Raw genomic sequence first — 24,876 nt, forward strand, 5'->3', positions numbered from 1 at the left:
CTGGGTAGATAATTGGAGAAAGTAATAATCCTAACATTGCATCAAATAATTCCTCAGATATGAAGCTAGGAAATGCAAATTATTGTTGACCCTTAATGCCAGGGTCAGGGGTGACCCTCCACGCAGTGTAAGATTTCCAGATAACTACAGTCAACCCTCTGTATGTGCAGTTACGCATCTGTAGATTCAAACAACCGCGGGTTGTGTAGTATTGTAACATGTACTGAAAAAAACACGTATAAGTGGACCTGTGCAGTTCAAGCCTGTGTTCAAGGGTCAACTGCAACTTAAATGCGAGCCTAAGCCAAGTATAATTGGAAAAGTAAATGTTGCCCCCAAAATCATTCTTGCAAAGTCAAAAAGAAAGTTGTTCTGTTGCAAAAGTTGTTACTTTTCAGTACAGATCTCAAGAATTGATGCCATTGTCTCCTAAAAGAGCAGAGGAGTTCGCTCTCTTGCTGCTTTCTCCTGGGTCTCCTTTTTCCATCTTTCTTGCCTAAGCGTGATTCTTAAAGAAGCCTTAAATTCTCTCTGAATTTAGTGGTCCTGTATCAGTGAGAACTTCTACAGATTTCTCGTTGGGATTGAATTATTTTGGTTCTTTTTTATTAGTAATCTATAGAGGCATTCACGTACAGAGTGAAAAAACTGGATAGTATTTCCTTGGTTTGGGAATCTTAACATTACTCCAGGACCCTGACCCTGGTCTTTAGGCTGATAGAGGATCAGCTAGCATAAGCAGTTCTCTCAAAGCCAAGAGACTCAGCAAACATTTAGCAGACACCCACAAGTCTTACAAGCACCCACATTCCTTGTGCCATTAAATATTCTTCCACCCCTTCATGATCAGCTAAAGACAAAAGCATTCTTGGACTAACTGCACTGTATTTTTCCTTTGCTTTTCTTCAGCATACTTAGTGTCACATAATGCATACACTTGCATGTTGCCATTAAGTTGTCTGGTTGTCTCATGTATGTTTTATTTCCCCCAGCTACATGGTAAACTCTTAGCGAAGACTATGTTAATAACTTTTTTGACACTTTTTCCAAGATAGTATGTTAGTACATACACACCTTAATAAATATTTATGGATAAATAAGTATGTTCATGAAATCCTTGGCAGGTGGACTGCATAGCTTAGATCTGATATGCAGTGTGGTCCTCCAATCAGATTGGGCTTATTTCCAAAGTAGTGACTTAAAGGGTTCATGCCCTTTCTACCTTCTTAATGGAAAATTTGGAGGGAAAAATGCAAGGACATAGGACAAATACTTCATCATTCGTAATGGAAGTAGTTGTTTTATGAAGTGCTTTGACTCCTTTTAATTCTCAAATGTTATTAGCCTTATTTTGGGTTTTGAGGAAATAGGCTCAGAGATGTTAAAGTGACAGGCCCAGAAATTGAATCTATGTTTTCTAGCGACAAATTCCTGTTTATTTTATTACTACATTGCTTTTTTTTTTTTTAAAGGACAGCGTTTTTCCAGTGGGGAGGTTGTTGGGGGGGAAGGTAAGTCTTTGACCCAAATGATCACCACCTGTAATGTCCACCTGATGCCACCAGGGTGTCCCATGGTGCTGTCTTTGATCCATGTTCTTATCCGAGTTGATGGGGGCTGTTTCAAAGCTGGTGTTAATCTTGTCAGAGTGGCCGTGGCCCAGAGCCCAGCAGCAAGAAAGTGGGTCTTTCCAGTGTGCAGTGCACAGCTAGCATCAGAGAAGCTTTTGACCCCCTCTGGTCAGGTTGGCCCCACAGAAGGATAGCAGGTCAGACAGCGGCCAGAGCCTGGTCAGTCACTCTTACTAGGCAGCAGCCCCACAGACAGTAGCATAAAAAAGGTTCTGAGAATGGGTAAATGTTTATAAACATGCATTTGTTTTGTTAGCTGAGTATACACTTACACAAATTTGTATTAGCAAAATAGATCCAATACACAAAACTGGACTGAATTACTTTACCAGTTTTAAAAGCCAATGCATGGTCACTTCCCACTTTCCAGTTTGCAGTAACAGTCTGGATTATACTTAGCCCTGAGCATACAGCCTCTTAAGCATTAGTTTTGATATTCAGCAACCTTAGATGACAATCTTCAGTATCAAAGCTATCACGTGAGAACCAATGAGGTGCAGTCTCATTTAGTATTAGAGCAAGTAGCCCCTTTAAAATTTTCCTTCCCAGTGATCTTATAAGCACTTTGTATAAACGTCTAACTGTTCTATAATTATTTCTTTCCAAGTTTTGATTTTTCTACTGGAGGAGATTCTTAAAAAGTATTCCAGTAACTGACTGGTACAGCTCCTGGCGTTTAATAGATGCTTGATAAATATTTACCGAAATAGGATAATAGTTATGGCATAGTCCTACTCATGAGCCATTTTTCTAAGAGAATCCACATTAGGAGGTCTTTGTTTTGTCTTCAAATTGATTAGAATCCATTATGAACTAGGAAGTTAGTCCCTGGGGTGTCCCAGCTGGCCTTTCAAAACCTTGAGTATGTCATTCTGGGTTGGAATTAGCACAGACTGAATTTGGTCTGTATCTGCTGATTCTCTTTAGGTATCATCCGTGCAATATCTCTAGGACCAGGTGTTTACCAGGGCTCTTAGAGCCACCAGGAGAGACTAAATTAAACTTTACTGATTGGAGCTCTTGGACTTGGGGGTGCCCTTTTCCCTCTCCCCTCCCTGTTTCCCTGGGTAAGTTTCCATCCCCAAATTCCTGCAGTTTTAAGGTCACTGTGGAACAAATCCCAAACCTACCTCTAGTAGTCAAGGTTTCCTTTCAGTTTTTGCGGCTATTCTCTGGGGAGAGGGCTAAACACAGATTGTAGTACCAACATGGATCCTTCCATATGCTTTGTTTAAGTGATCAGAATAACTGATCTTTAGCGAAATGAACTTTTGTATAGGACATATATGGGGGATTCCTACAGCTTCATGAGTTTTGCTAAAGGTACTATTTAGGTCCTGGACAAATTACTTTAGGAATAAAAGTCAATTCTGATGCAAACAAAAAAAATCCTCTTGTCCCTGAGAAACATAACTAAGTATAAGTAATTAATAAACTAGTTATTTATTTAATAAATTGGTCTGAAGATATTCTTCCATATGTGAAGAATAAGCATATTATGCCTTTCCCATCTAAAGTGGAAATCACTAAAAGGCAGAGAGTGTTTGTATCGCAACCCCTAGGATTCCTGTTTCTGGGATTGCCTCGTACCTGATACTCAGGGAGCATTTTCACCGGCTTGAATTGAGTACTCGCCATCTGCTCTCTGAGCATTCGCTGCTGAATGAAAGGGGAGAGAAAGTGAAATGAGAGGTTGGGTGGGGGGCAAGGAAGCTGGAAAAATAAGAGGAAGCAGCTGGGAGCTGGGGAGTTGGGGGGGACGTAAGGTCAGTAAAACAGAAAGCTAGCAGAGGACAGTGTCAGGCCTTGGAGGTAAAGGGCTAATTCTGTCATCTAGTTGAGTAGAGCCATGTGTGCTTTGTTAAAGAGACTAAAATTACTTCAGAGAAAAATCTAGATTCTCTGAATCTGACCCGTCTTCCCTGTGTACCATAGTAAATTGTTCATCAAGTCAAAATCTAGGAATTGTGGTCCTCTTTCTTCAGGTCTAGCAAAGAGCTTACTGCCACTGCTCAGGCAACCAAGGGTGAAATGCTTCAAGTAGTATTTGTGGATAGCTGGTAAGCTTGATGTTTTATTCCCCAGCTTAAGGAGTAAATGCTGAGTACAGCTGTTGTCCCTGTGTAGAGCTTTAACAACCAGCTTGCCAGGTTCCCTGCACCTGCTTACATGCCTGGATCAGATAACTGACTGGAGAACTTTAGGCAGCTTCTAGTTCAGAGACTTTTGAGTCAAGAAACATCCTTAAAGAAGCAGATCTCTCTCCTGGAGCCTTAGCCAGATCTTATGCTGTTCTGGCCTTGTGTTGCCATCTCTTGGCATTGCTGCCTAGAATGGAGCAGCCTACGTAAAGCTTAGTCTAACTAGTCTTGTGATGTCACATCAGTGTCTTAGGTCACCACTGTTCATGTCCCTCACCCAAGGAACATACTGCATAGGTTCCTCAACACTTGTTTCATTATTTCCTGTTTCCTTCACTACCAGGAATGGAGGGATCCTCAGTCAAAGATCATATTGACCCAATGAGGCTTTTTTTTTATCTAGGCCAATGAAAGGGAGAGGAAGGAGCACCAACTCAGAAAGAGGGAGCCATAAGATCTGCATGTATTAATATGGTAACTCTTTGGAGACTTCTGAGAAACAGAATCCCATATGAACTCTGGACTATCCTCAAGTCTGATAATGAAGAAGAAATTGAAGAGATGTTTCTGTTGGGAGTTTGGGTAAAGAGTATTCACTTGATATATGTATGTTTTTGCCCTGCCCCACTCTTCACAAGAACATTTGGACAGGCATTAACAAGTACTAATTTTTATTTTTTAATTTTTTTTGCAAATGAATCATTTTTCTGGTAACGCAGTTGGCTACCAGCACAATGCTGTTTAGTGTCATTACATCCCTCTTTTAACCAGTGGAATATATTTGGGGTGGAGGCTATAACCACTGAAAAGAGCTTTTCCTTTGTACCAAAATAACTGCTTATGTAGGGATTTAATTTATGTTTTTGACTTATTAGCATGATGTAACTGAACTAAGCTTTTTTTGCGGTACACAGGCCTCTCACTGTTGTGGCCTCTCCCGTTGTGGAGCACAGGCTCCGGACACGCAGGCTCAGCAGCCATGGCTAACAGGCCCAGCCGCTCCACGGCATGTGGGATCTTCCCAGCCCGGGGCACAAACCCGTGTCCCCTGCATCGGCAGGCGGACTCTCAACCACTGCGCCACCAGGGAAGTCCTGAATTAAGCTTTGTAGTTGTTGGTTAAGGCCCACGAAGTTTGCGTGACCTGTTAAGTGGCAACTTTTTTTCAAGCTCAGCCATTACCCTGGACTTGGGGCATCTGAGGGCAGGGAGGAACAGGTGTCCAAAGGAGAAATGTTGGTGCCTGAGAGTATGTTTTCCAGTTGTATTGAATTTCTTACTTGGTGTATTTTTGACCTATCTTAATTTCTTTCCTTCTTGTGTCCTATGCTGTTTTGCTTGCTATTTGTTGGATGTCCTCTGACAGCCATTCAGGAGTTGTAAAACGGAAGGTATTTCTACTCAAATGCTTTGTGGAAGAAACTGATAGGTTAAGCATTGATTTCTGGCAGCTTCTTTCAAAAAGAGTTAAGGTGATAAATGTGTTTCCATTGGCTTTGGATATGTTTTGGGCGTCTTGGGTATATGGCCCTTCTTACAAACAATAGAGTGTTTAAGGACCCTCAACTACCAGTTAAACTAAATGTCTACTAGGAAAATGGGTAGGTTTGTTCCCTGTCCCTTTGTTCTCTGTGACTGTTCCAGACGTCAAGGAACTTAAATTGGTGTTTAGGGAAAAAAATTCTTCGTTGTTTCCCCTTCCTCACCTTACCAGTTAAAACAGAAATAAACTAGTGATGACACTTCAGGTGGTAGAATTGAAACACAAATCCAGCTTCTGGCCACATGGGCCACAGGCAAGTGGCTTAAGCCCTTAGTGTGGGGAGGTGGGGTGGGGAGATTACTTCTGCTTTCCTCCCAGAGAGGCTTGTTTTTGTCTCTTTTGTGTGTGTGTGTGTGTGTGTGTGTGTGTGTGTGTGTGTGTGTGTGTGTGTGTTGTTGCCTTTGGTCTGGTAGGGTGTGTGTCCCTTCTCCCCGATTACACTGAGGCTGATAATGCAGGGTAACATTTCTCTCTGGCCAATGTTTTTGGTATTTCTAAGTATTGCAGTCTTGCCTTTTACTAGTAGATCTGTTCATTGTCACTTCCAGCTTTCTTGCATGAAGAGTTTGTTCATTAACTGCCAATTTGAAGCTGCTTCTAACTAGATAGACTCTATGGACAGTTTTGGATTTGATTTGGTTTTGGTTTGTTGATTAGTCTTTCTTGGGAAGGGTAATTGACAATAGCAGAGATAGTTTCTATGCCTAGGATTCTGCATCTAATCTTAATCCTTAACGTACTCACAGGATTTTAAAATCCTTTCCAAAATGGGAAGGAAATATCCTGTTACTTTCTAATGTTTGCTAAAAGTTGTCCTTGTAAATGCTGATCTTGGTAGGTTTCTTCCTTTGTCATGTGTCCTTAGCCTTTTGGCCCTTTACCTTAGGGCTCTTCAAAGGAGAGGGGGATGGGGCAGGGGGAAAACCTGTTACTTTGAGAGAAAGTAAGAACTGGCTTAGAGCTCTTATGCAGAGTTCCTAGCCCCAGAATTAATCTAGAACCTGACTCAGTAGCACCAATAAAAACATCTACTTAGCACCTGTTATATTCCAGGAAATGTTCTAAGCTTTTTATACACATTTCTCATTTAATCCACAGTCCTGTCTCTGTGAGATAGGTATTTATTTTGTCCTCATTCTCCAGATGAGGAAACTGAGGCCCTAAAAGATTAAGTGACATGTTATACACACTGGGGCAGGGGAGATGGGAAAGAAGAACCTGAACAGGGTGGGGAGGGAATCTGAATTTTATTTGGGTGGATGTAGGCACATATATTTTTTGGCTTAGACACCAGACATTTCAGTTATACATCATAACTGGAGGCAACACCATTGATTCATTCACTGAAAGTTGTTTACAATAATCAATATGAATTTATTGTCTTCAGACATTGCTAGTGTTTTGATTGGACCCCAGTATAGTCTGTGGAAGCAGGCTTGAGGAGGGGTTCATTTTGTTTGTGGTTAAGGATTTTTTCTGTCCTAAGAATGGAATCTTTGACCTTCCTAATTTCATTATATTCCTCAAAACAGTTGGAGCTGATTGTTTTTGAGTACTCATTCCAAACTTTTGGATATTTTCTCTGGAAAATATCCTAAGATTTAAAATTTCATCTGAATTTAAAAGATTGTTAATTTTTATTTTTAATGGGAAAGAAAATTCGGAGCAATCAGGAATTCTGGTTTCATCTCATGGATAGAGATAAAAATTAGCCGTTTACCTCAAGAAAAGTGATACTTCTGAATCCCAGCTCTTCAGTAATGAGAACTGGCCTGTTTTTACTTGACCTCTACTTTGTGGTAGTGGGGAGACCCCTCTCCAGAGGTTGTGAGAAGGATTGCTAGAGAAAGGTTTTCTAGATCCTGGGAAAAGAAGTTCAAGAGAGTGCGGTAATATTGTTAGTAGAAAAATGGTCTTCATCAAGTACTAGTCTTATAATCCTGAAACTTCATTTTCACCACAGTTTGAAAGGCAGCAAAGTAGGAGAGGCTATACAGGGAAGGGAAGACTGAGGAGATGTATTACAGAGACCTCGAAGTGAATACGTTAAAACAGGAAAGAAGGTGCATTCATTGAATGAAAACAAAAGAATACGAAGTGTCCGAGGTCAGAGCAAAAAGGTTTTAGTTGACCTAGTTGATTCCTTAGGTTTACATCTTAGTTCTCTCCTTATCTTGTATGTATATATAAACTTAGGCTTCCTGAATCATTTTATTTCTTTCCAAAAGAGACTAATGGACATTTATAGGAGACATAGGGGCCACTGTAGCAGTTTAGCTGAGGAATGTAATCAGAAACTATTCATCATTTTCTGTCCCCTCCTGTCTTAGGCTGACTGGTTCCCTGATGTGTTACCTGCTTCTGCCACTGATCCAAACTGCAGAACTTCTCATTCGTTCCCAAGGCCTCCAGGCAGTGTCCAGTAGGGAATCAACTCTAAAAGGAACCAGACCAACGTTTGCCAGCCCCTTCATTCTGGTGACTGAGGGAAGGAAAGTGTGGGAAGGGGGTATATATGTGTAGTCGATGGAAAGGAAACACAGACTGTCAAATTACTATACCTCTTCAGTTTCTTTTACCAATAGAATTCTTCAACCATATTATCTTTTATTGTGTATGTATGGGGGAAGTTGGAGATGGTGACCTTGATTAGAATGTGATTTAAGAGGAATAAATGGAGGGAATGAGATAAGAGACAGTCGGTTATGAAAGAGGTTGAAGCCTTGAAATAATGTGACCATCTGTGGAATTTTTTAAAGCCAGAGTTTACAAAAATATCACTGATAGAGGCTGCCTCCTCATTTCCCGCCACAGGAGACTTCTTGGACTGGAGGCACTTGTTTAATAACAGCTTGTCTTTGATAGAAAATGTTCAGGGCATCATCGTACAAAGTTCCAGTAGCAGTGACGCCTACACGGAAGACTTGGAACTGCAAACAGAGGCTGGGGTCACCTCAGTGACAACTGGCGCTGTCCAACCAGAAGTTCGATTCTTGTTTTGGGGGGTGAGGAAGTAGACTGTACTAAAGCACTAAAACAATTTTTTGTCTGTACTTTCTCTTTAATTAAAAAAAAATATTTTGTTGGCGGGAGAGGGGGGTGTTCGATAGAATTTCACATCATATCTGGAGTTAAGAAGAGGATGGGGAAGCTCAGCCCTTCACCCAAGAATAACCCAGTAATGACACCTCTACGCGTGGGAAGTGTTTCCCTCCGCACAGGGAGGATCTGAGGCTGCACCCCAGTGGGATTCCCTGCTTGAGTTGGAAGGCCACTCAGAGGTAGATGCGTATCCAGCAAGAGTGCGGAAGGTTTCGCTGGAATGAAATACCAGAGGGGAAAGACACTGCAAGTCGAAGGGGCTTCCCCCAGTTTGGAGGTAGGGGCTGTGCTGCGCGAAAGGAACTGAAGAGCCCGGGGGCCACCGTGGCCTGTGCCTTCCGCTGAGGGCCTGAGAGGGACGCGATGCTGTCGGGCACCGGGTTTGAGTCACGGGAGCTGGCCCGGCCGTGCCCAGCGAGCCAGCGCCAGACCCTGGCGTCCTCCATCTTCTCTCCTGAGCTCCCCCTGTTCCAGCTGCCTGAGCCACGGACCGCAGCACCACACACCCCCGCGGGGGGGGACGCCGCGCCCCATCCCCGCCCCCGGCCCCACCCCAGCCCCCCCGCGGGGGCCCTGACCCCACCGCCCGCAGGCACTGGCTGAGCTCCGAGGCGGCGAGCGGGCCGCGGGGACGCCCGGGAGGGGTCCGGGCCACTGGGGGCGGCGGCGGCCGGGTCGGGGCTCCCCCCCCGCCCGCGCTCGCCGCGGCGGTGGTGCGTCCCGGAGGTTACCGGAAGTGGCCGCGCTCGGCGCTGCCATGTTGAGGAGCCGCCGCTGCCGCTGCCGCCGCCGCCGCCGCCGCTTTGTTGTCGCCTCCTCCGCCTGAGGAGGCTCCCCGAGCGGGGGGGAGTGGGGAGGAGGGGGGTCGGCCGCTGCAGCCATGGAGGCCAACTGGACCGCGTTCCTGTTCCAGGTACGGGGGGCCCCCCCCGGGGGGGACACGGGGGGGACAGGGGGGCCGGGCCCGGGGCTGGCGGGCGGGCGGGCGCTCCTCCTCCCCTCCCTCCCGGCTCCGCTCTCCGGCCCGGCCTTAATCCCCCTTTGTTTTTCCGCCCGCCCGCCTCGGCGGAGCGGGGCTGCTGAGGTGAAAGAAGGCGGCCTCACGGGGTGCGGGGAAGAGAGCAGGCCTCGGGGTGACCCCCGGTCCCCCCCCAGCACACAAACACACACGCGCACACACACACACACACCCTTCCCTCCCGCCCTGAAGGGGAAGGGAGGAGGCCGGTCGCTGTCACCAGCCGCGGCCCAGAGAAAGGAGGGCGCCGGGCCGCTGGATAGCGCGGTCCGCTCGGCCACGGCGCGCCGGGCCCGGGCCCGCACCGTGGGGTGAGGGGGGTCCCCGGGTCCTGCTCACTTCCCCCCCACTTCATCCATCTTTTCGCTCGCTCTCCGTTCTTTTCACCTCCCTGTCTTCTTTTTGTGTGTATATGTTGACTTTCTGACAAGCCCCCCCGCTCGAGTCCCCGCGAATAGCGGGTATCCTTGGGCTCCCCGCCACTCCCCCTTCCCGCCGCCCCCCTCATGTTTACCCAGTTGGGGGGTGCTGTAAACGTGTATCCCCTCCCCAAACTTTTTCGTTGGATTTACGTGTTTTCATTCCCAAGCCAGTGCCGAGCCTTGGCAGCTGACACCCTCTCCCTCTGTCCAGCTCTACCGCCGTCCCATTCAGCCCGGGGAATCCCCCGGCCGGGGGTGGGGGGCGGGCGGGGGCCCGGCACTCCGGGAGGCCCCACCTTCTGCTGGGGCGCGTTTCTCTCTCGTCCCACCTTTAGCGTTTCCTCCAACCAAGTGGGGGAGACGGCCAGTGGAGAGAGCAAACAAAGTCCGCTTACAGAGCCCCCAGATGAGTCATTCGTGGGGTGTTGGTCTTCACTTTTTGCAAGAAACTTGAAGGTGACTGTAGCCGATGCGTTGGCAACCTTCTTGCCCGCCCATCTGAGGTGGGGACCCCTATTTGGAAGACCTAGAACTTATTTTTTCCCCGCTTCGTTTCTGTTTGAAAACGAAGCACTTAATGGGCAGTAGTAATGAGCTCACGGGGAAACTTAGGAACCGGAGGTTCGGAAGCTCGTCACTTTAAGTGCGTTCTTCCCGCCTCTCTGAGTTATTTTCCTTCTTTGAATAACTTCGTGAAATCTCAAATGCGTAGCTTGGGCGCTTGAGACCTTTTGGAACTAACCAGGAACGGATGCAGAATTTTCAAAAAAAATCCTCCCAGCCACTGGACCCATCCCAGTGGAGTTAATATAAGGAACTGGATAATTCAAACAGTGCCTACTGTGTAGAGATGGTTTATTGTTTTAAGACATATTCTTTCGAATGTGAGTAATTTGATTTTTAAGTAATTGAAATATATTCGGGCTTCTTAAAATTGAACATACCCAAAATTACGGAATTCACTAACTTGGCCCTTATTGTGATCTTGTATTGTTTTAACAAGTGCTTTGATGAGCTTGATAATGTGATAAGTCAACTTAAAAATGCATTGGAAAAAAATGATACATAACTAGCTTGCATCCAGGTTGGTGTAAAGGTGGCAAATGCCCTCTCTAGAAAAAGCTTTCAAATGGTCATTTTAAAATATGGGATTAATGGGCCACTGCAGTGATTTTTCACATGAGGAATGATTTAGATTTACCATATTAAACGTGCTCTCAATGGAGATTGGAAAAAAACGAGAGTTCTTTATGTAAAGGAAAACCCCGTAACTAATTTTTGGAAAACTACTTGAAAAATCTTTTGGAATACTTTTATTATTCTTTTCCTGGGGAAAGCAAATGCCAAGCATTTAATGATCAACTTTTTAATTAGATTTTATATTATTTAATTTTTTTCAGCTATTAAAATCTTTTTTTCCACCTGATGGAGAAGTGTGAAAGCTAATATTTGATCCTGGGCTTGGCAATGTGTGCAGTGAAAATTGTTGGAAAACTTATAATTTAGAGCCGAGGACAGTTGAATGGGTAAAGAGAATATTTCAGTCTTTTCTCTGGAAAGGTATGAATAGACTTACTCAGTTCCAGTTTTAAGTAATTTTCACTGGGGAAATGGAGAGTTAAACTCTCTCATTTGTTTCCTGGAGCATCCTGTTGAATTTATATTTTAAAACAATTTAATACCTGCTTGCTTTCCAAATAACCTGGTGGAAAGTGAAACCCATATCTGTTAAAGTGTTTGATGAATGATTCTCCTAATAGGACATTCAAGATATGACTCACTGATGCCAGTTTCCTTCAGAACAAAATCTTTTACCCTCTGGCACTGGAGATTTCATGGTGCCATATCCTACCACCCTGGGTGATGAAATAACATTTCTGTTTTGTTTTTTTTGCCAGCCCCAGAAGAGGAAAGCTTGGGCAGGGTTAAAAAAGCCTTGCAGTTGAAAGAGATGGGAGATAAAATTAAAACTTTGGTTTGATGATGCTAGTCAAATAAAAGTCTACCCAGAAGTTATATATTTTTAAAAATCACTTAACGGAAGGCAGGCCATGGTTGTTATTTTACTCTGTCTCTCCCTCAGAGAACAAGTTGGGGAAACCCAGTTCCCCTCTTAGAAGGCTTCATATAGAAGTGTGGGGATCCTAGGAATCCTCAGAGAGTGATTCCCGTAGTGGGCGAGGCATTCTACAGCATTTCACCCGAGAAGCAGGGACCTGGTGTGACCCTCCTGTGAGAGTGAGCTTCAGCAATGCTGTAAAAATACTTTATGTTGCCACAGACATCTGAATTGGTAAAATGGCAGTAAGTGCTTTTAGTACTCCATCGAACTAATGGTTGTTTAGAATTGAAAAATGCCTCTGAACACTATAAGTCTGAACTTTGTCCAGAAGATTTGCTTTCCCTATTATCTGATCTGTTAGCCTTTGAAATTGTATATCTTGAGCTATCTTCAGCTATTAACCGTTTGAATACTGTACGGAAGCTTGGGCATCCTACAGCCAGGTTGGAAAGGGGGTAGGATTAGAGTCCAAATTCTATAAAGTTTTTACTAAAGTCACTTGGGTAGACCCTGACAATTACAGGAGCTCCATAAATTAAATTAAAAGTGGACTCAGTGTGAGCACTAAGTCCAGAAAGATACTCATAAGTAAGCACACAATTTCTATGAGTACTTCCAGGACTCAAAGGAAGATTCAGTCAAAATAGTTAAATTGAAAGTGGTTAACTCTGGATATGACACCTCCTGATGATTTAGGGAAGTCTGGTTCTAGGCTTAGCTGTTGTGCTGCTATCAAGTAAACATGGAGCTGTGTGTGGTAGGTGTTCTTATTCGTCAGGAGAGGAGCTCTGTGTGAGTGTGTCTGTGTGTCTCCATATTTTTTTACTTAATGGAGTGTAATGTAGAACTTAGATTTAGAGTGAAAAGGGTAAATAAGTGTCTAGAGTGTCTGAGATGATGGGATGGGCCCTTCCTAGGACACTGTATGCTTAAAATATTTGGAACTCTTACCTCTGAGTGCATGTATCCTTTTAGGATGACAAAACTCAAGCATAGGGGCTCGAGCTCACTGTCCAGAGTTTCAAAAATAATGTTGATCAAATACAGCATATTAGGAAGAACTATTTCAGGAATTTTCTCCCATCATTTCCTAAATGTTAATCAGTATAGAGGTATGGAGAATTTTGGAAGAATCAAAACCAAGTGAGTAACTACTCATAAATACCAAGAACCTGACCCACAATGAAATTTTGGTTTCAGTGCAGCTAAAGAAAATTTCCAAACATTGTCCAGCTCCCAGTTTTGGAGTGGAAAAGCACTTTATAACAGCAAATGTCCAATACTTTAACTCGCCCTACCACTGCTAGAAGAAGATGAAAATGAAAGGAATTTAAATTATTTATAGTTTGTTCTTTCTTATTAGTCTGAGTTTAGGGTTTGAACAGCTAGTGTTGCTAAAGGATGCAGACTTCTAGTGTAAGATTAAATGAGCTGAGAAACAATTGACAGGTGTTTGCTGGGGGCTGCCTTCACAGATGCCTTCCAGGATGATTAATAGCAGATTCCATTTCAACCAAATCTTTTAGTAGAGTTAAGTGGAAACTTTAAAAGTAAACTTAACCACTAGCATATGTATTCAGAGACCTAGATTCCTTGTATTACTTAGCAACAGCGTCTTTCCTCGGTCACTGAGAGTTTGTGATGGAAGGGGAGAGACGTCTATTTTCCTAGGTAAAATAGACAAGTAGATGATTACATGTCTATATGTGTATGTGTGAGTGTGTGGCTTGTGGATTACTGCAGTAAGGTACTGTTAAATAGTTAAGTCTGGAGTGTAATTTTTTTGACAAGTTATTTAAACTTGGTCTCAGCACTGACAGACTAATGCAGACTCATTTCATCAGCTGGTATGTCCCTTATGAACCAGGGTGGTGTGTAGTTTAGTCAGCTGTTTGAAAGCAAGATCACTGTCAGCAACTTACTCGCAAAAGTTTTGTGTCTGTGCAGTGATTTTAATGCTTTGTATTGGGAGCTCTGAGAGTAGCTAGGTGGTTGCTGGATCTCTGCTGCAGAGAGTAGCTTACAGGCTCCTTGATTGTTTCTTCTGGTCTCTATTGTCTGAAGCATGTTGAATTTTGAAGGTCATTGTGAGAGGCTGAATTTCTGAAGTGTAAATGTTTGGTTTTAGGCCCACGAAGCCTCCCATCACCAACAGCAGGCAGCACAGAACAGCTTGCTACCCCTCCTGAGCTCTGCTGTGGAGCCCCCTGATCAGAAACCATTGCTTCCAATACCAATAACTCAGAAACCTCAGGCTGCTCCAGAAACATTAAAGGATGCCATTGGGATTAAAAAAGAAAAACCCAAAACTTCCTTTGTGTGCACTTACTGCAGTAAAGCTTTCAGGGACAGCTATCACCTGAGGCGCCACGAGTCCTGCCACACAGGCATCAAGTTGGTGTCCCGGCCAAAGAAAACCCCCACCACGGTGGTTCCCCTTATCTCCACCATCGCTGGGGACAGCAGCCGAACTTCGTTGGTCTCAACCATTGCAGGCATCTTGTCAACAGTCACTACATCTTCCTCGGGCACCAACCCCAGCAGCAGTGCCAGCACCACAGCTATGCCCGTGACGCAGTCTGTCAAGAAACCCAGTAAGCCTGTCAAGAAGAACCATGCTTGTGAGATGTGTGGGAAGGCCTTCCGAGATGTGTACCACCTCAATCGGCACAAGCTCTCCCATTCGGACGAAAAGCCCTTCGAGTGTCCTATTTGTAATCAGCGCTTCAAGAGGAAGGACCGGATGACTTACCACGTGAGGTCTCACGAAGGAGGCATCACCAAACCCTATACTTGCAGTGTTTGTGGGAAAGGCTTCTCGAGGTACTGCATTTTGCTTTGCTTTTTTTTTCATTATGGTATCAGTACGATCTCTGCGTGATCTAGAAGGTTTATGTGAGAATAGATATTTGCAGGCCTGTGTTATTAGAGGAGATTGGTGACAGATAAAGTATTACACCTCCAGGTCTAATTCCAGTTTGGTGTGGCTGACAAGTGGTGGCATAGTGATTAACTTACTATTTCATTTAAGAAGTGCCTTGGTGGACTCAGGCCTTCTTTCGGCACATCAGTACTTCTTATCACTGCGAAACCATTAGTTTTCAATTCATTTGGGTGGCTGGACATGAGATTCACTGCACAAACCAAAGAAACATATCCTGGAAGTTGGGATGACCTTGGAATCTCTTAAAACTTTTAAGAGAACGTTTTTTTCCATTTTTCTGTGGTTACTAACATTTCACTAATTTTCATTTTTAAAGGCTTTTAAAGTTAATGTAGTAGCAGTTGTCTCTGGCAAGTGTTAGGACTAAACTTTGGGTATTTTGTAATTGTAAAGAATCAAGACCTAATATGATTTGATGTTGACTAGGAAAGAAAATTAACAGGTATAAAGGACTAAGACTTTTGTTTATGGTAAGAGAGGTAAGGAGGCTTGCACTGGGGGGTGGGGGAGTTGGTAATTCTGCTGTCTTTCTTTAAAATGTCCCCCACCCATGTCTGCCAAGCATGTAAACATCACAGTAAGTAGCATTTCTCTATGTGTGTTCCATTACATCTTCTGTTGAAACTCTCTCTTTCACAGGCCTGACCACTTAAGCTGTCACGTAAAACATGTCCATTCAACAGAAAGACCCTTCAAATGCCAAGTAAGAGTTAAAATGACTTATCCTTAGTGTAGCACTTAATGCACATTATCCAGAAGGTCTGAGCCAGTCAAATCTCACCTTTCTTGAATAGTCGTAAAATCACTGACTTGAGTAAATGTGGTCCATTTGAATTCTGGTTTTATAAAATATAAATGACAGCTTCTATTTCTGTGAGGCAAGACCATTTAAAAATGTAAATGTTGTTTTTGTTAAGCTACATTTCATTTTCCTTGGGCAACAGTGTTTATTGTTATAAGAAAAAAAATTTATTGTCTTGCAAAGGTCGTTTATTTGAAAAGAATAAATGAATGAAGTGTTTTAAATTAACTTCTGGGTTGATGATTGAGGTTGTTTTAACCATAATCTAAGAAAATATGAATTTTCTCCCAAATGTTACCACTTACTGGATTTGGCTATCGCCAAATTGGAGCATTCTCTAATGACATAAGTTGTGGTAATGAAGAGGTTAAGAATCTTGCTAAATGAAATGACCGTGTTAGGCGTCAGTAATTCTGGTTTTTTGCTGGAAGTCTTTTTGTGCTCCTTTCAGTTAAATTTTGTTAATGACTGATTTTATTAAGTAAGTGATTCGAATTCTAAGAAAAATCCAATTGGAGGAAGGAAGCTAGTGTCATTGAGTGATTACCTGTCATGAGGCCTTGGGCCAGGCTCTTAATCCACCAGTAATTTTGTGAGGTAGGTATTATTTTCATTTTACAGATGAAATAAATTCAGATAGGTTAGCTAACTTGCTGAGTATTACATTGTTTAGTGAGTCAGGGAGCTGGATTTAAATCCGGGTTTAACTGACTCTACAGCTCACATCTTTCACTACTCTGTTGATATTTTTTTCTTCCCCTCAAAATGTAAGAGTCTAAAATTCACCAGGTGTTTTATCGTGAGTACAATTCTAGGTAACACATGCAGTTAAAATTCAGCTAACTCAGTCTGCTTGCTGACATGAGTAGGGTAATACCTAGAATATAACGTACTTTAAAATGAGTAGAACAGGATAGTCTATATTTAAAAAAAGTTTTCCTCCCTCATGCAGACGTGCACTGCTGCCTTTGCCACCAAAGACAGACTGCGGACACACATGGTACGCCACGAAGGCAAGGTATCCTGTAACATCTGTGGGAAGCTCCTGAGCGCAGCATACATCACCAGCCACTTAAAGACACACGGGCAGAGCCAAAGTATCAACTGTAATACATGTAAACAAGGCATCAGTAAAAGTAGGTGACACTTCAAATTGTATTTCTTTTTTTTTTTTTTTTTTCTTGCAGTACGCGGGCCTCTCACTGTCGTGGCCTCTCCCGTTGCGGAGCACAGGCTCCAGACGCACAGGCTCAGCGGCCATGGCTCAAGGGCCCAGCCGCTCCGCGGCATGTGGGACTTTCCTGGACGGGGGCACGAACCCATGTCCCCTGCGTCAGCAGGCGGACTCTCAACCAGTGCGCCACCAGGGAAGCCCAAATTGTATTTCTTTTGCGTTTCAGATTGATGGAATCTAGATTTTTTTTTTTTATAATATATTGAAGATATTTTCACCTGTGTTCTCAGGACTATATTAATGTTCACCTTACTTGTTTCCTCCTGTTGCTAAAGTATGCAAACACGCGTCAATGGACGGTGTATATTAGTGTTGGAAATACACTTTACGTACATGTATACAGGCAACAATGATAAACTCTCCACTTATTTTGCTTTTAATCCTGTACTGTCTACTAATAACGTCCAAGTTAGAAGAGCACAATTTCCCTGCAGCTATTTTTCAGTGTGTCCCTTCTTCTATGGGGTTTGAATAAAAAGCTTTAGTGTGTTAGGATCGTGGCAGCAGAAGCCATACTAGGAAGCTGCATCTTATGCCAGGCAATTTTAACTGATGTTATTTAATGTAAGGAAGATTCTCAGGCACGAGTGCCCCCTAACTCCTGATAGTATTAATAACATGTCCTTCATAACCTAAAGATAAAAGCAGTGTTACATAATTTTACTTCTCAAACCCAAATCTATAGAGAAAAGGGATAGCGTACCCATTTGAACGTTTAAATGCTTTGCTTACCTTAAATTCAGAGTTGAAAAGATAGAATATTCCAGGGACTTGTGGATAAAATTCAATACTTGCATTTACCCAGGCTTTTTTCTAAGATCTCCCTAACCATCAGAAGAAAGTGTTTTCCTAATTCTGTATTCTATTATATATGTACTTCATGCAGCAGAAACATCAGATTCTCAGAATAGGTGGCCAAAAGTGAATGGGAAAGAATGGTTAATGTGTTTCAATCTCATTCGTTTTTGCTTCTTTGTAAGTACATTGGGTTTATTATCTAGCACGTCAAACTTTGTTAACTTTACAGAAATTTACTTTTAATGTACATCGTTGTGGTCAGGTAACTAACTATGTTACATATTTTGATGAGCATTAATTATTCCATGCTAATATTACCCAAGTTCCATTCTAAAAGATACTTGCTTTTTAATGTAGCAAAGAATTCTTTTATGTTGGTTTTCCCTAGCTCTCTGGAGTTTTAAAATTTATCTATTTTGACCAGTAGAGACACAGCAGCACAAAAGATGTACTATAGTAAAAAACTATCAGGTCAAATGATAAAGATCATAGAGGCATGAGGAGTCAAAGTATCTAAGTTCGGATTTTGAAAAAATAGCCACACTTTTTCCAGGTAAATAATAGCGTTTCTGTCTTTGTCTTTGGAGCAGCGTGCATGAGTGAAGAGACCAGCAGCCAGAAGCAGCAGCAGCAGCAGCAGCAGCAGCATGTGACCAGCTGGCCAGGGAAGCAGGTAGAGACACTGAGACTGTGGGAAGAAGCTGTCAAAGCAAGAAAGAAAGGTAAGATGAGGCATCCAGTGCTCACAGCGTGGCTAGTGTTTTCATCTAGTATGCCAAGTAACAAAGTAAAACAGCCACAGCTTAGAGAATTCGGCTTTACGGAAACACTTTAAGGAGATACTGTATGCTAGGAAATACCTGGTAAAGTTATTAGCAACAAAGCTTCCAAGCTTCCAAGTAAGTTTTTTTTACTAGGAAATAAAAATTCTTAGTACTTCTTGTCAGGTTCTTTCTTGTGACTTAATTTTGTTACACATTTGTAGCCAAATTTGGTCCTTTGCTGTGTACGCTCAGAGTTCCTTTTTATGTTCATTTTTATGTCAACCTTCATGCATTAAAGGCTCCTTTTTGTGTTTTTAAAATAGTCCCACTCTTAAAGGTAGATGAAATATCCTTATGTGTACATAAGTTCATTTTCTTACAACTGTGTTATTTTCTGCTCTTTAGTGTTCTTTCTGAATTGTATTATTTATTACATATTTCAGACTCTATAACGCTGATGTCTTTTTTCTCGGTCTCACCCTTAATCTAATTCAGTCTGTCACTGGGGCTGGCATTAGCTTAACATGTATGTACTTCAGTTGTTAGTGACTTTACTGTAATTGTTACTAAAACTGGGCATGGTTTGCTTTTCTCTCATATATATCTTATAAAGAAGCGGTTGGAGTATCGGTTTTCAGCACAGTTTTTTAACTTAGTAGTTGTAGCTTTGGCTTCTGGACTACTGTGCAGCCATTTCAGTTAAATCATTTTGTCAATGTATCATCAGCCACAGGACAGATTCCTAAATTCCGTTTTGCCTTCCCCACCCTTGTCATGTCTTACTGTTTTATTTTAAATTCATAAGGAATCCCCTGCATGTAGGCTGTGCTGTAATTCCTTTGCTGTGTAGTTTCTTCCATCCTTTGCGTTCATGTAGTGCAGCTATTCCCTTCCTCAGATCCCTTCTAAACATTCTGTACTTGGAAAAAGATAAAAGGAATAGCTTTTCCATATATCTACTGGCACTGGAGGAAAGAATGCAGCAGTTCAGATAGGCTTTCCACTTTGCCTCAGATGCTGCTTATTCCTATCTTCCAAATGAATATTTGTCATTATTTTGATTAAATACTTTGTGATAAAGAGAAGGGATGGAGAATGGTGGGTAGGGGAGAAAAATTTATATGTGTGTATGTGCCGTGATAATTGCATAGTGGGTTGAAAGCGAAGGTTGAAATACGAAGGATGCTTTGCTCAGAGAAGAAGTAAAAGTGTTTAAGTTACAGAAAGGGATAGGGTTAGATTAAAAAGAAAATGAAGGGGAGGTGGGGAGATGGCACACCCACCAAGTAAGTGAAAGCTTATTTGGTGAAAACAGGAGGAGAATATTTTTAGCATGCTACCATCACCTCAAAAGTGAGTCGGTTTTCTCCCTCATTCTTTTCTTCTGCACTCTTCTGTTTGGTATTGTATTTCAGTGTGCTTGCACAATAAGACTCAGTTGTTTAGCTCATCTTCTGATCTGCGTGAAACAAAATGCTATTGTATTCCCATTTGTTGCATGAATCTCTTTGGAAACGACCACTGATGTTAGAAACTTCTGTGTTCATGTTAGTAAATGTCACGTCTGGGGGGAGAAGAGACTCCTGACCTGAAAACCTGAACTTGAATCAGCATGTCCCTTTTAAATATTGGGCTTAAATAAGGTAATATAAGTTTCCAAACCTGGATGACAATGAGATCATCATCTCAGCAGCTTTTTAGATAGATAGATATCCAGGTTCCATCTAAATCTCACAATTGAATTTCCTGGGAAGCAGTTTTTTTCAAAAAAACCTCCCTAGGTAAATGATTTTGATCATCAGCCAGGTTTGGGAATCCCTGATACAGAGTATGGAGCAATGCCAAGGTTACATCATGCTCATCAAGGAAGGGCTGCTCATTGACTCAAGGGTCCACCTGAGGTGATTTGACCATGCGTGGCCTGCGGGCAGACCTCCATCTTTAGTCTCAAATGCATTTCTCCGTTTTGACAGCCAAGTCACAGCCAGCACCCCCATCTGTCTTCTTACTGCACTTTTCTGACACACCAGCAGGTGGTGCTGAATTTTGTTGCAGGGTGGTGTAAGGGGTGTCACCTGTGAGGGAAGTTTTCCTTAAGAAGTGCCCAGGCTTTGCTGATAACAAGGACCACGGTCCCCCAGCTCACTGCAGGGTCTCCTAGCCTGGCTAGTCCCCCTTGGTATGGCTGGTGGTGTGTGGAATACGTATAGTTAAATGACACCAGGCATAAAGTAGGTGATTATGTTAGCCTCAGAAAGAGAAGAAGATACGGGAGCGGGGAGGAGAACATAAACCTACTGAGGGATACTTGTTCATTCTAAACAACGTTAAGAAACAACCAGAAACAACAGGATTATTTAACTAAAATGATTTTTCTAAGACTGAAATAAACAGATGATATTAAAACAGCTTGTTTATCCATCCCTACTTAATGGAGTTTTAAAACCTTAACAGAATGTGGCTTCACCTCTGAGAAGGCTTTAGAGTACATAGCATCGAGGACACACACCTCTCTCTGCTAGTTACAGTATGCCTTGTGAGAAGATTTTTCTGATTATCTGTTACTGTGTAACCATCTGCCCAGCTCTGTGTAAACAAGCTCTTCCAGCCTGGCCTGTGGGTGCTTGGTTCTTCCCGGGAAAGTCTTTAGAATTCAGAGGAACTACATGGAAGTGGTAGTGAGAAAACTTAGCCCTACTTGATATCTCTGCCCCCCAGAGTGCCTTGCAGAAATTACCTGATCTTCCAGCATCACTGTGAGGTAGGTAAGTAAATCTAAACTCCAAACCAAAAGCACCAAGGCTAAGCCAGTTGCCTCAGTCTTGTGAAAGGCACAGCATCGGAAGAGATCTGCTCCCGTGCTGGGATTCCTGGCCCCCAGTCTTGTGCTCAGAAGGATCCTCCCTTCCTGTTGACCACAGGGTAGAAAACTATAATTTAATTTATTAAATGTTTGTCCTTTTTAATTAAAAGAAGTTGATTCAGAAACTGAATTGTGTTCACTGTTTTGAGAGTCTAAAGGCCCTTTTGTCTTCTTATTTTAGAAGCTGCTAACCTGTGCCAAACCTCCACGGCTGCTACGACACCTGTGACTCTCACTACTCCATTCAATATAACGTCCTCTGTGTCGTCTGGGACTATGTCAAACCCAGTCACAGTGGCAGCTGCAATGAGCATGAGAAGTCCAGTAAATGTTTCAAGTGCAGTTAACATAACCAGCCCAATGAACATAGGGCACCCTGTGACTATAACCAGTCCATTGTCCATGACCTCTCCTTTAACACTCACTACCCCAGTCAACCTCCCCACCCCCGTCACTGCCCCAGTGAATATAGCACACCCTGTCACGATCACGTCTCCAATGAACCTGCCCACGCCTATGACGTTAGCTGCCCCTCTCAATATAGCAATGAGGCCTGTAGAGAGCATGCCTTTCTTACCCCAAGCTTTGCCTACATCACCACCTTGGTAAACAGTATTATAAAATCAAAATATGGGTTCAAGTAAATATTTACCAGCAACTTACTTTTAGTTTATTAAAGCAAAAAGTAAACCATGAAATTGGGAGATTTATTACATTAGTTAATAATAGTGTAGTAGCATTATTCTCCAATTTGGCTGGGATTGTTCAAAGTAGGGTGTGTATGTCACTTATCACTGGACCACTTTAGTTTAATCAGAAATTCCTTTTAGCTGACAGCATTGCTTAAACAGGATAGTAGTTGGCAAGATGAAAGCCGGAATTAAAACCAATCATGAAAAAGCAAAACCCATTTCAAAATTAAAAAGCAGCATTACTGTTTTTGATCCCAAGAAATCATTTTATTCTGAACACTAGCAGAACTCTTCTCCCCATATATACAAGGTGGATGGCTGATTTTAACCTGAAGTTCTAAATCCAGGGATTGAGAGCTAGTGTAAAATTGTCTGTGTTTATTGTTTTTATGAGTAAATACATGCATTGTCATAATAAAATGCATTTCAGAGAATATGCATTTTACCTTTGGGAATATGTTAATTTCAGGCAGCATTCCCTATGGGAAAGGTGATACCAGCTCTGATATGCAAAGCATATGATAATTTATCATTCTATCTTCAACATATAATAGGGATTGTGACCTGATATTTGGAGATGTAAATATTGCTCAGCATACTAATCCTGATGGAATATAGCATTGTAGTTGACTTTTTTAAAAAACTTAAAAAAACAAACAAAATATACACATTGTGTTTTGGTAAGAAAAGGCCGCAGCTGACAGAGGAGAAGTCAAGTGTGCGGACAGGCAGACTCCTAACAAACAGAGGCCAATGGGACTCCTATTCAGGGGTCAAGGAGTACTTTGGAACAGTTAAAATATATTGCTTTAATTGGAAGACGCTGGAGGCACTGGGATGTGATATGCCCCTCTCTCTCCCAATCAGAGCCTGTTGATATTTCAACAGGGAAAGGTGTGTTAATTGCTCACTAGAGTTTATGTCTTATATTAAATTGTATACAGTTTTTATTCTAACCACTAACTAGGTAGTATGCCCCTTCAGAACAAGCAGAGTGTATCTTTTTTTTTTAAGTTCTCCTTCTGTTTCTTAAGTATTGTGCAGATTTGTTCAACTTTGTAAATATGGACATCACTTTTTGTTCTTTGAGAAAACACTTGTATCAGCTTTGTCGGGTTTTCAGGGAGACAGCTGTCTGCACTCCCTGCAGAAATCCAGCAATGATTGTGCACGTTAAGACATGTGCTTTTTATTTCTTAGCAGGATGTTTTATCTCTGTACATAGTACAAAGTAGAAACCAAAAGCTAGGGAGACAGATACTCTTTACACCATCATGTCACACATTAATGTTTTTAAAGCATTGTGTTTTGAAAAAGAAGTTACTAAAACCAAGGCGCTGTGATTATTTTTTTTTTAAGTTGCAATATGTTTTGGGTTTTTTTTCCTTTTTTTAATCTTGCAGTTAAGAGAAATGGACATTAGTTGTGTTAATCTTGCAGAATGTTTGCAGGACTGACTATCAAACTGGATGACTTCCATTTATACCCCACTGTGTCAGTTCAAGCATCAAAATACCTTGCATCTGAGGCAGACTTCCTACATCAGGGACAGGTATCTGTGTGTCATTATACAAAACAGTTCGAGGGGGTTGAACTACGTAGTAAAAAAATAAAATAAATAGTACTTAGTGTAAAATAATTTTATAAATGATCTTTTGTACTTTAGGACATTAAATTGTACAACTTTTGTATATATAAAAGCTTAGGAACTTTCTGTTTAGCAGGAAGGCAACACATTCCTACACTTTTAATGTATATGTTTGTTATAATGTCCATGTAAACATGCCCTATGTTTGTGCCTTTTAATTAGTTTGTCTCAATAAACAAAATGTAGAGAAAAATATGTAGCTATGACTTTGTTACAACTGTTCCTATCCACAGTACCAAAATGGTTTGTTTTTAATATGTAGAGCATTATGTGTGGACTACTGGAAGGACTCGTGTAGGGAAGGCCCATGCGTGGCCCTGCTGAGGTCTGGATTGGGCAGGTCTTGGCCACATTTGGAGGAAGCCAACGTTTCCTGGCATGCAGCCCCAGGACCAGGTTCTGGCTCTGCCCGCTAGGACCTGTCGTCTCTCTCTGGCTGGGCTGGCAATCACAATCCTCCATGATTGAGATGGCCCTGGCTTCCTCCACAATGGCCCAAGGAGCAGTCCTCAGTGGGGGCAGGTGTGGACCCTACCCCCAGGCTAGAGTGTGGTCGTCAGAACCCTAAAAGTATTAGTTCTTTAAAAAAAAAAAAAAGATATATACTAGGAATGATTGCTTTATCAATTCATTGTATAATAAACAGGAGTGAGAATTCATTGTATGACTTCAGTTAAAATGATATTTTGTATGCATTCTTTATTCACTTAAGCTTGTCTGCAATAATAAACCCACGTCGTGTCTTCTTTTGGGAGGGAGAGAGTTGGCAGGCTGGGGGTGGCAGTGGGCCACTGAAAGCAGGGGCCGAGTAGGTTGTGTGGTGAAATTCTCCTGTCTTGGAACTGGAATTGAGTTTTGATGCTGATGAACTGATTCAACCAAATGTTGAAGGCAAGAAGGCCACCGCTCACGAAAAAAGCAGAGAGTTTGTTTTTCTCTTCTGGTTGTAACCTGGTTGAGAGCTTCCCCTTTATCAGATTGGCAGCTAAACAGTTGTATTAGATCATCCTCAAATCTGACATCCAGCCTGTTACGCTCTAGGGCTCGCTGCTTGGCCTACATTTGCCTTTTATTGTGTATCCATTTCCCTCCTAAGGTGTGCTCCTAAACGAAGGTTTCTATGTAAGCAGATGGATGATTTTTCCTGTCAATACCAGCACTGTATTACTAACATGCAAAAACTGCAGATTTATTTTGACAAATTAAAGTTAA

At 42.3% G+C, this 24,876-nt stretch overlaps 1 protein-coding gene across 5 annotated transcripts; it reads left to right on the forward strand.

Moving 5' to 3' along the window:
• Positions 1-9,161: 9,161 nt before the first annotated feature.
• VEZF1 (vascular endothelial zinc finger 1) lies at positions 9,162-24,876 on the forward strand. 5 transcript variants are annotated; one of them, XM_082678218.1, is made up of 7 exons: positions 9,244-9,330; positions 11,941-12,161; positions 14,048-14,742; positions 15,503-15,566; positions 16,600-16,801; positions 18,285-18,419; positions 21,506-24,876. In XM_082678218.1, the coding sequence occupies exons 2-7, from the start codon at positions 12,156-12,158 to the stop codon at positions 21,931-21,933; spliced, it is 1,530 nt and encodes a 509-aa protein (XP_082534344.1). In that variant the 5' UTR covers positions 9,244-9,330; positions 11,941-12,155; the 3' UTR covers positions 21,934-24,876. The 5 variants fall into 5 exon arrangements, with proteins under 5 accessions (XP_082534340.1, XP_082534341.1, XP_082534342.1 ...); XM_082678214.1 differs by lacking the exon at positions 11,941-12,161 and having other exon boundaries at positions 9,162-9,330; XM_082678215.1 differs by lacking the exon at positions 11,941-12,161 and having other exon boundaries at positions 9,162-9,330; positions 18,288-18,419.

This window comes from Grampus griseus (genome assembly GCF_964374135.1).
Source record: "Grampus griseus genome assembly, chromosome: 20".
NCBI classification, from domain to species: Eukaryota; Metazoa; Chordata; class Mammalia; order Artiodactyla; family Delphinidae; genus Grampus; species Grampus griseus.

Bases quoted from the DNA above. Each gene is read 5' to 3' on its own strand.
- VEZF1 (XM_082678214.1), top strand. From the start codon at position 9,298: ATGGAGGCCAACTGGACCGCGTTCCTGTTCCAG. The intron at 15,567-16,599 runs GTAAGAGTTAAA...ATTTAAAAAAAG, and splicing joins AAAGACCCTTCAAATGCCAA to TTTTCCTCCCTCATGCAGAC. The intron at 16,802-18,284 runs GTAGGTGACACT...TTGTCTTTGGAG, and splicing joins TAAACAAGGCATCAGTAAAA to CAGCGTGCATGAGTGAAGAG.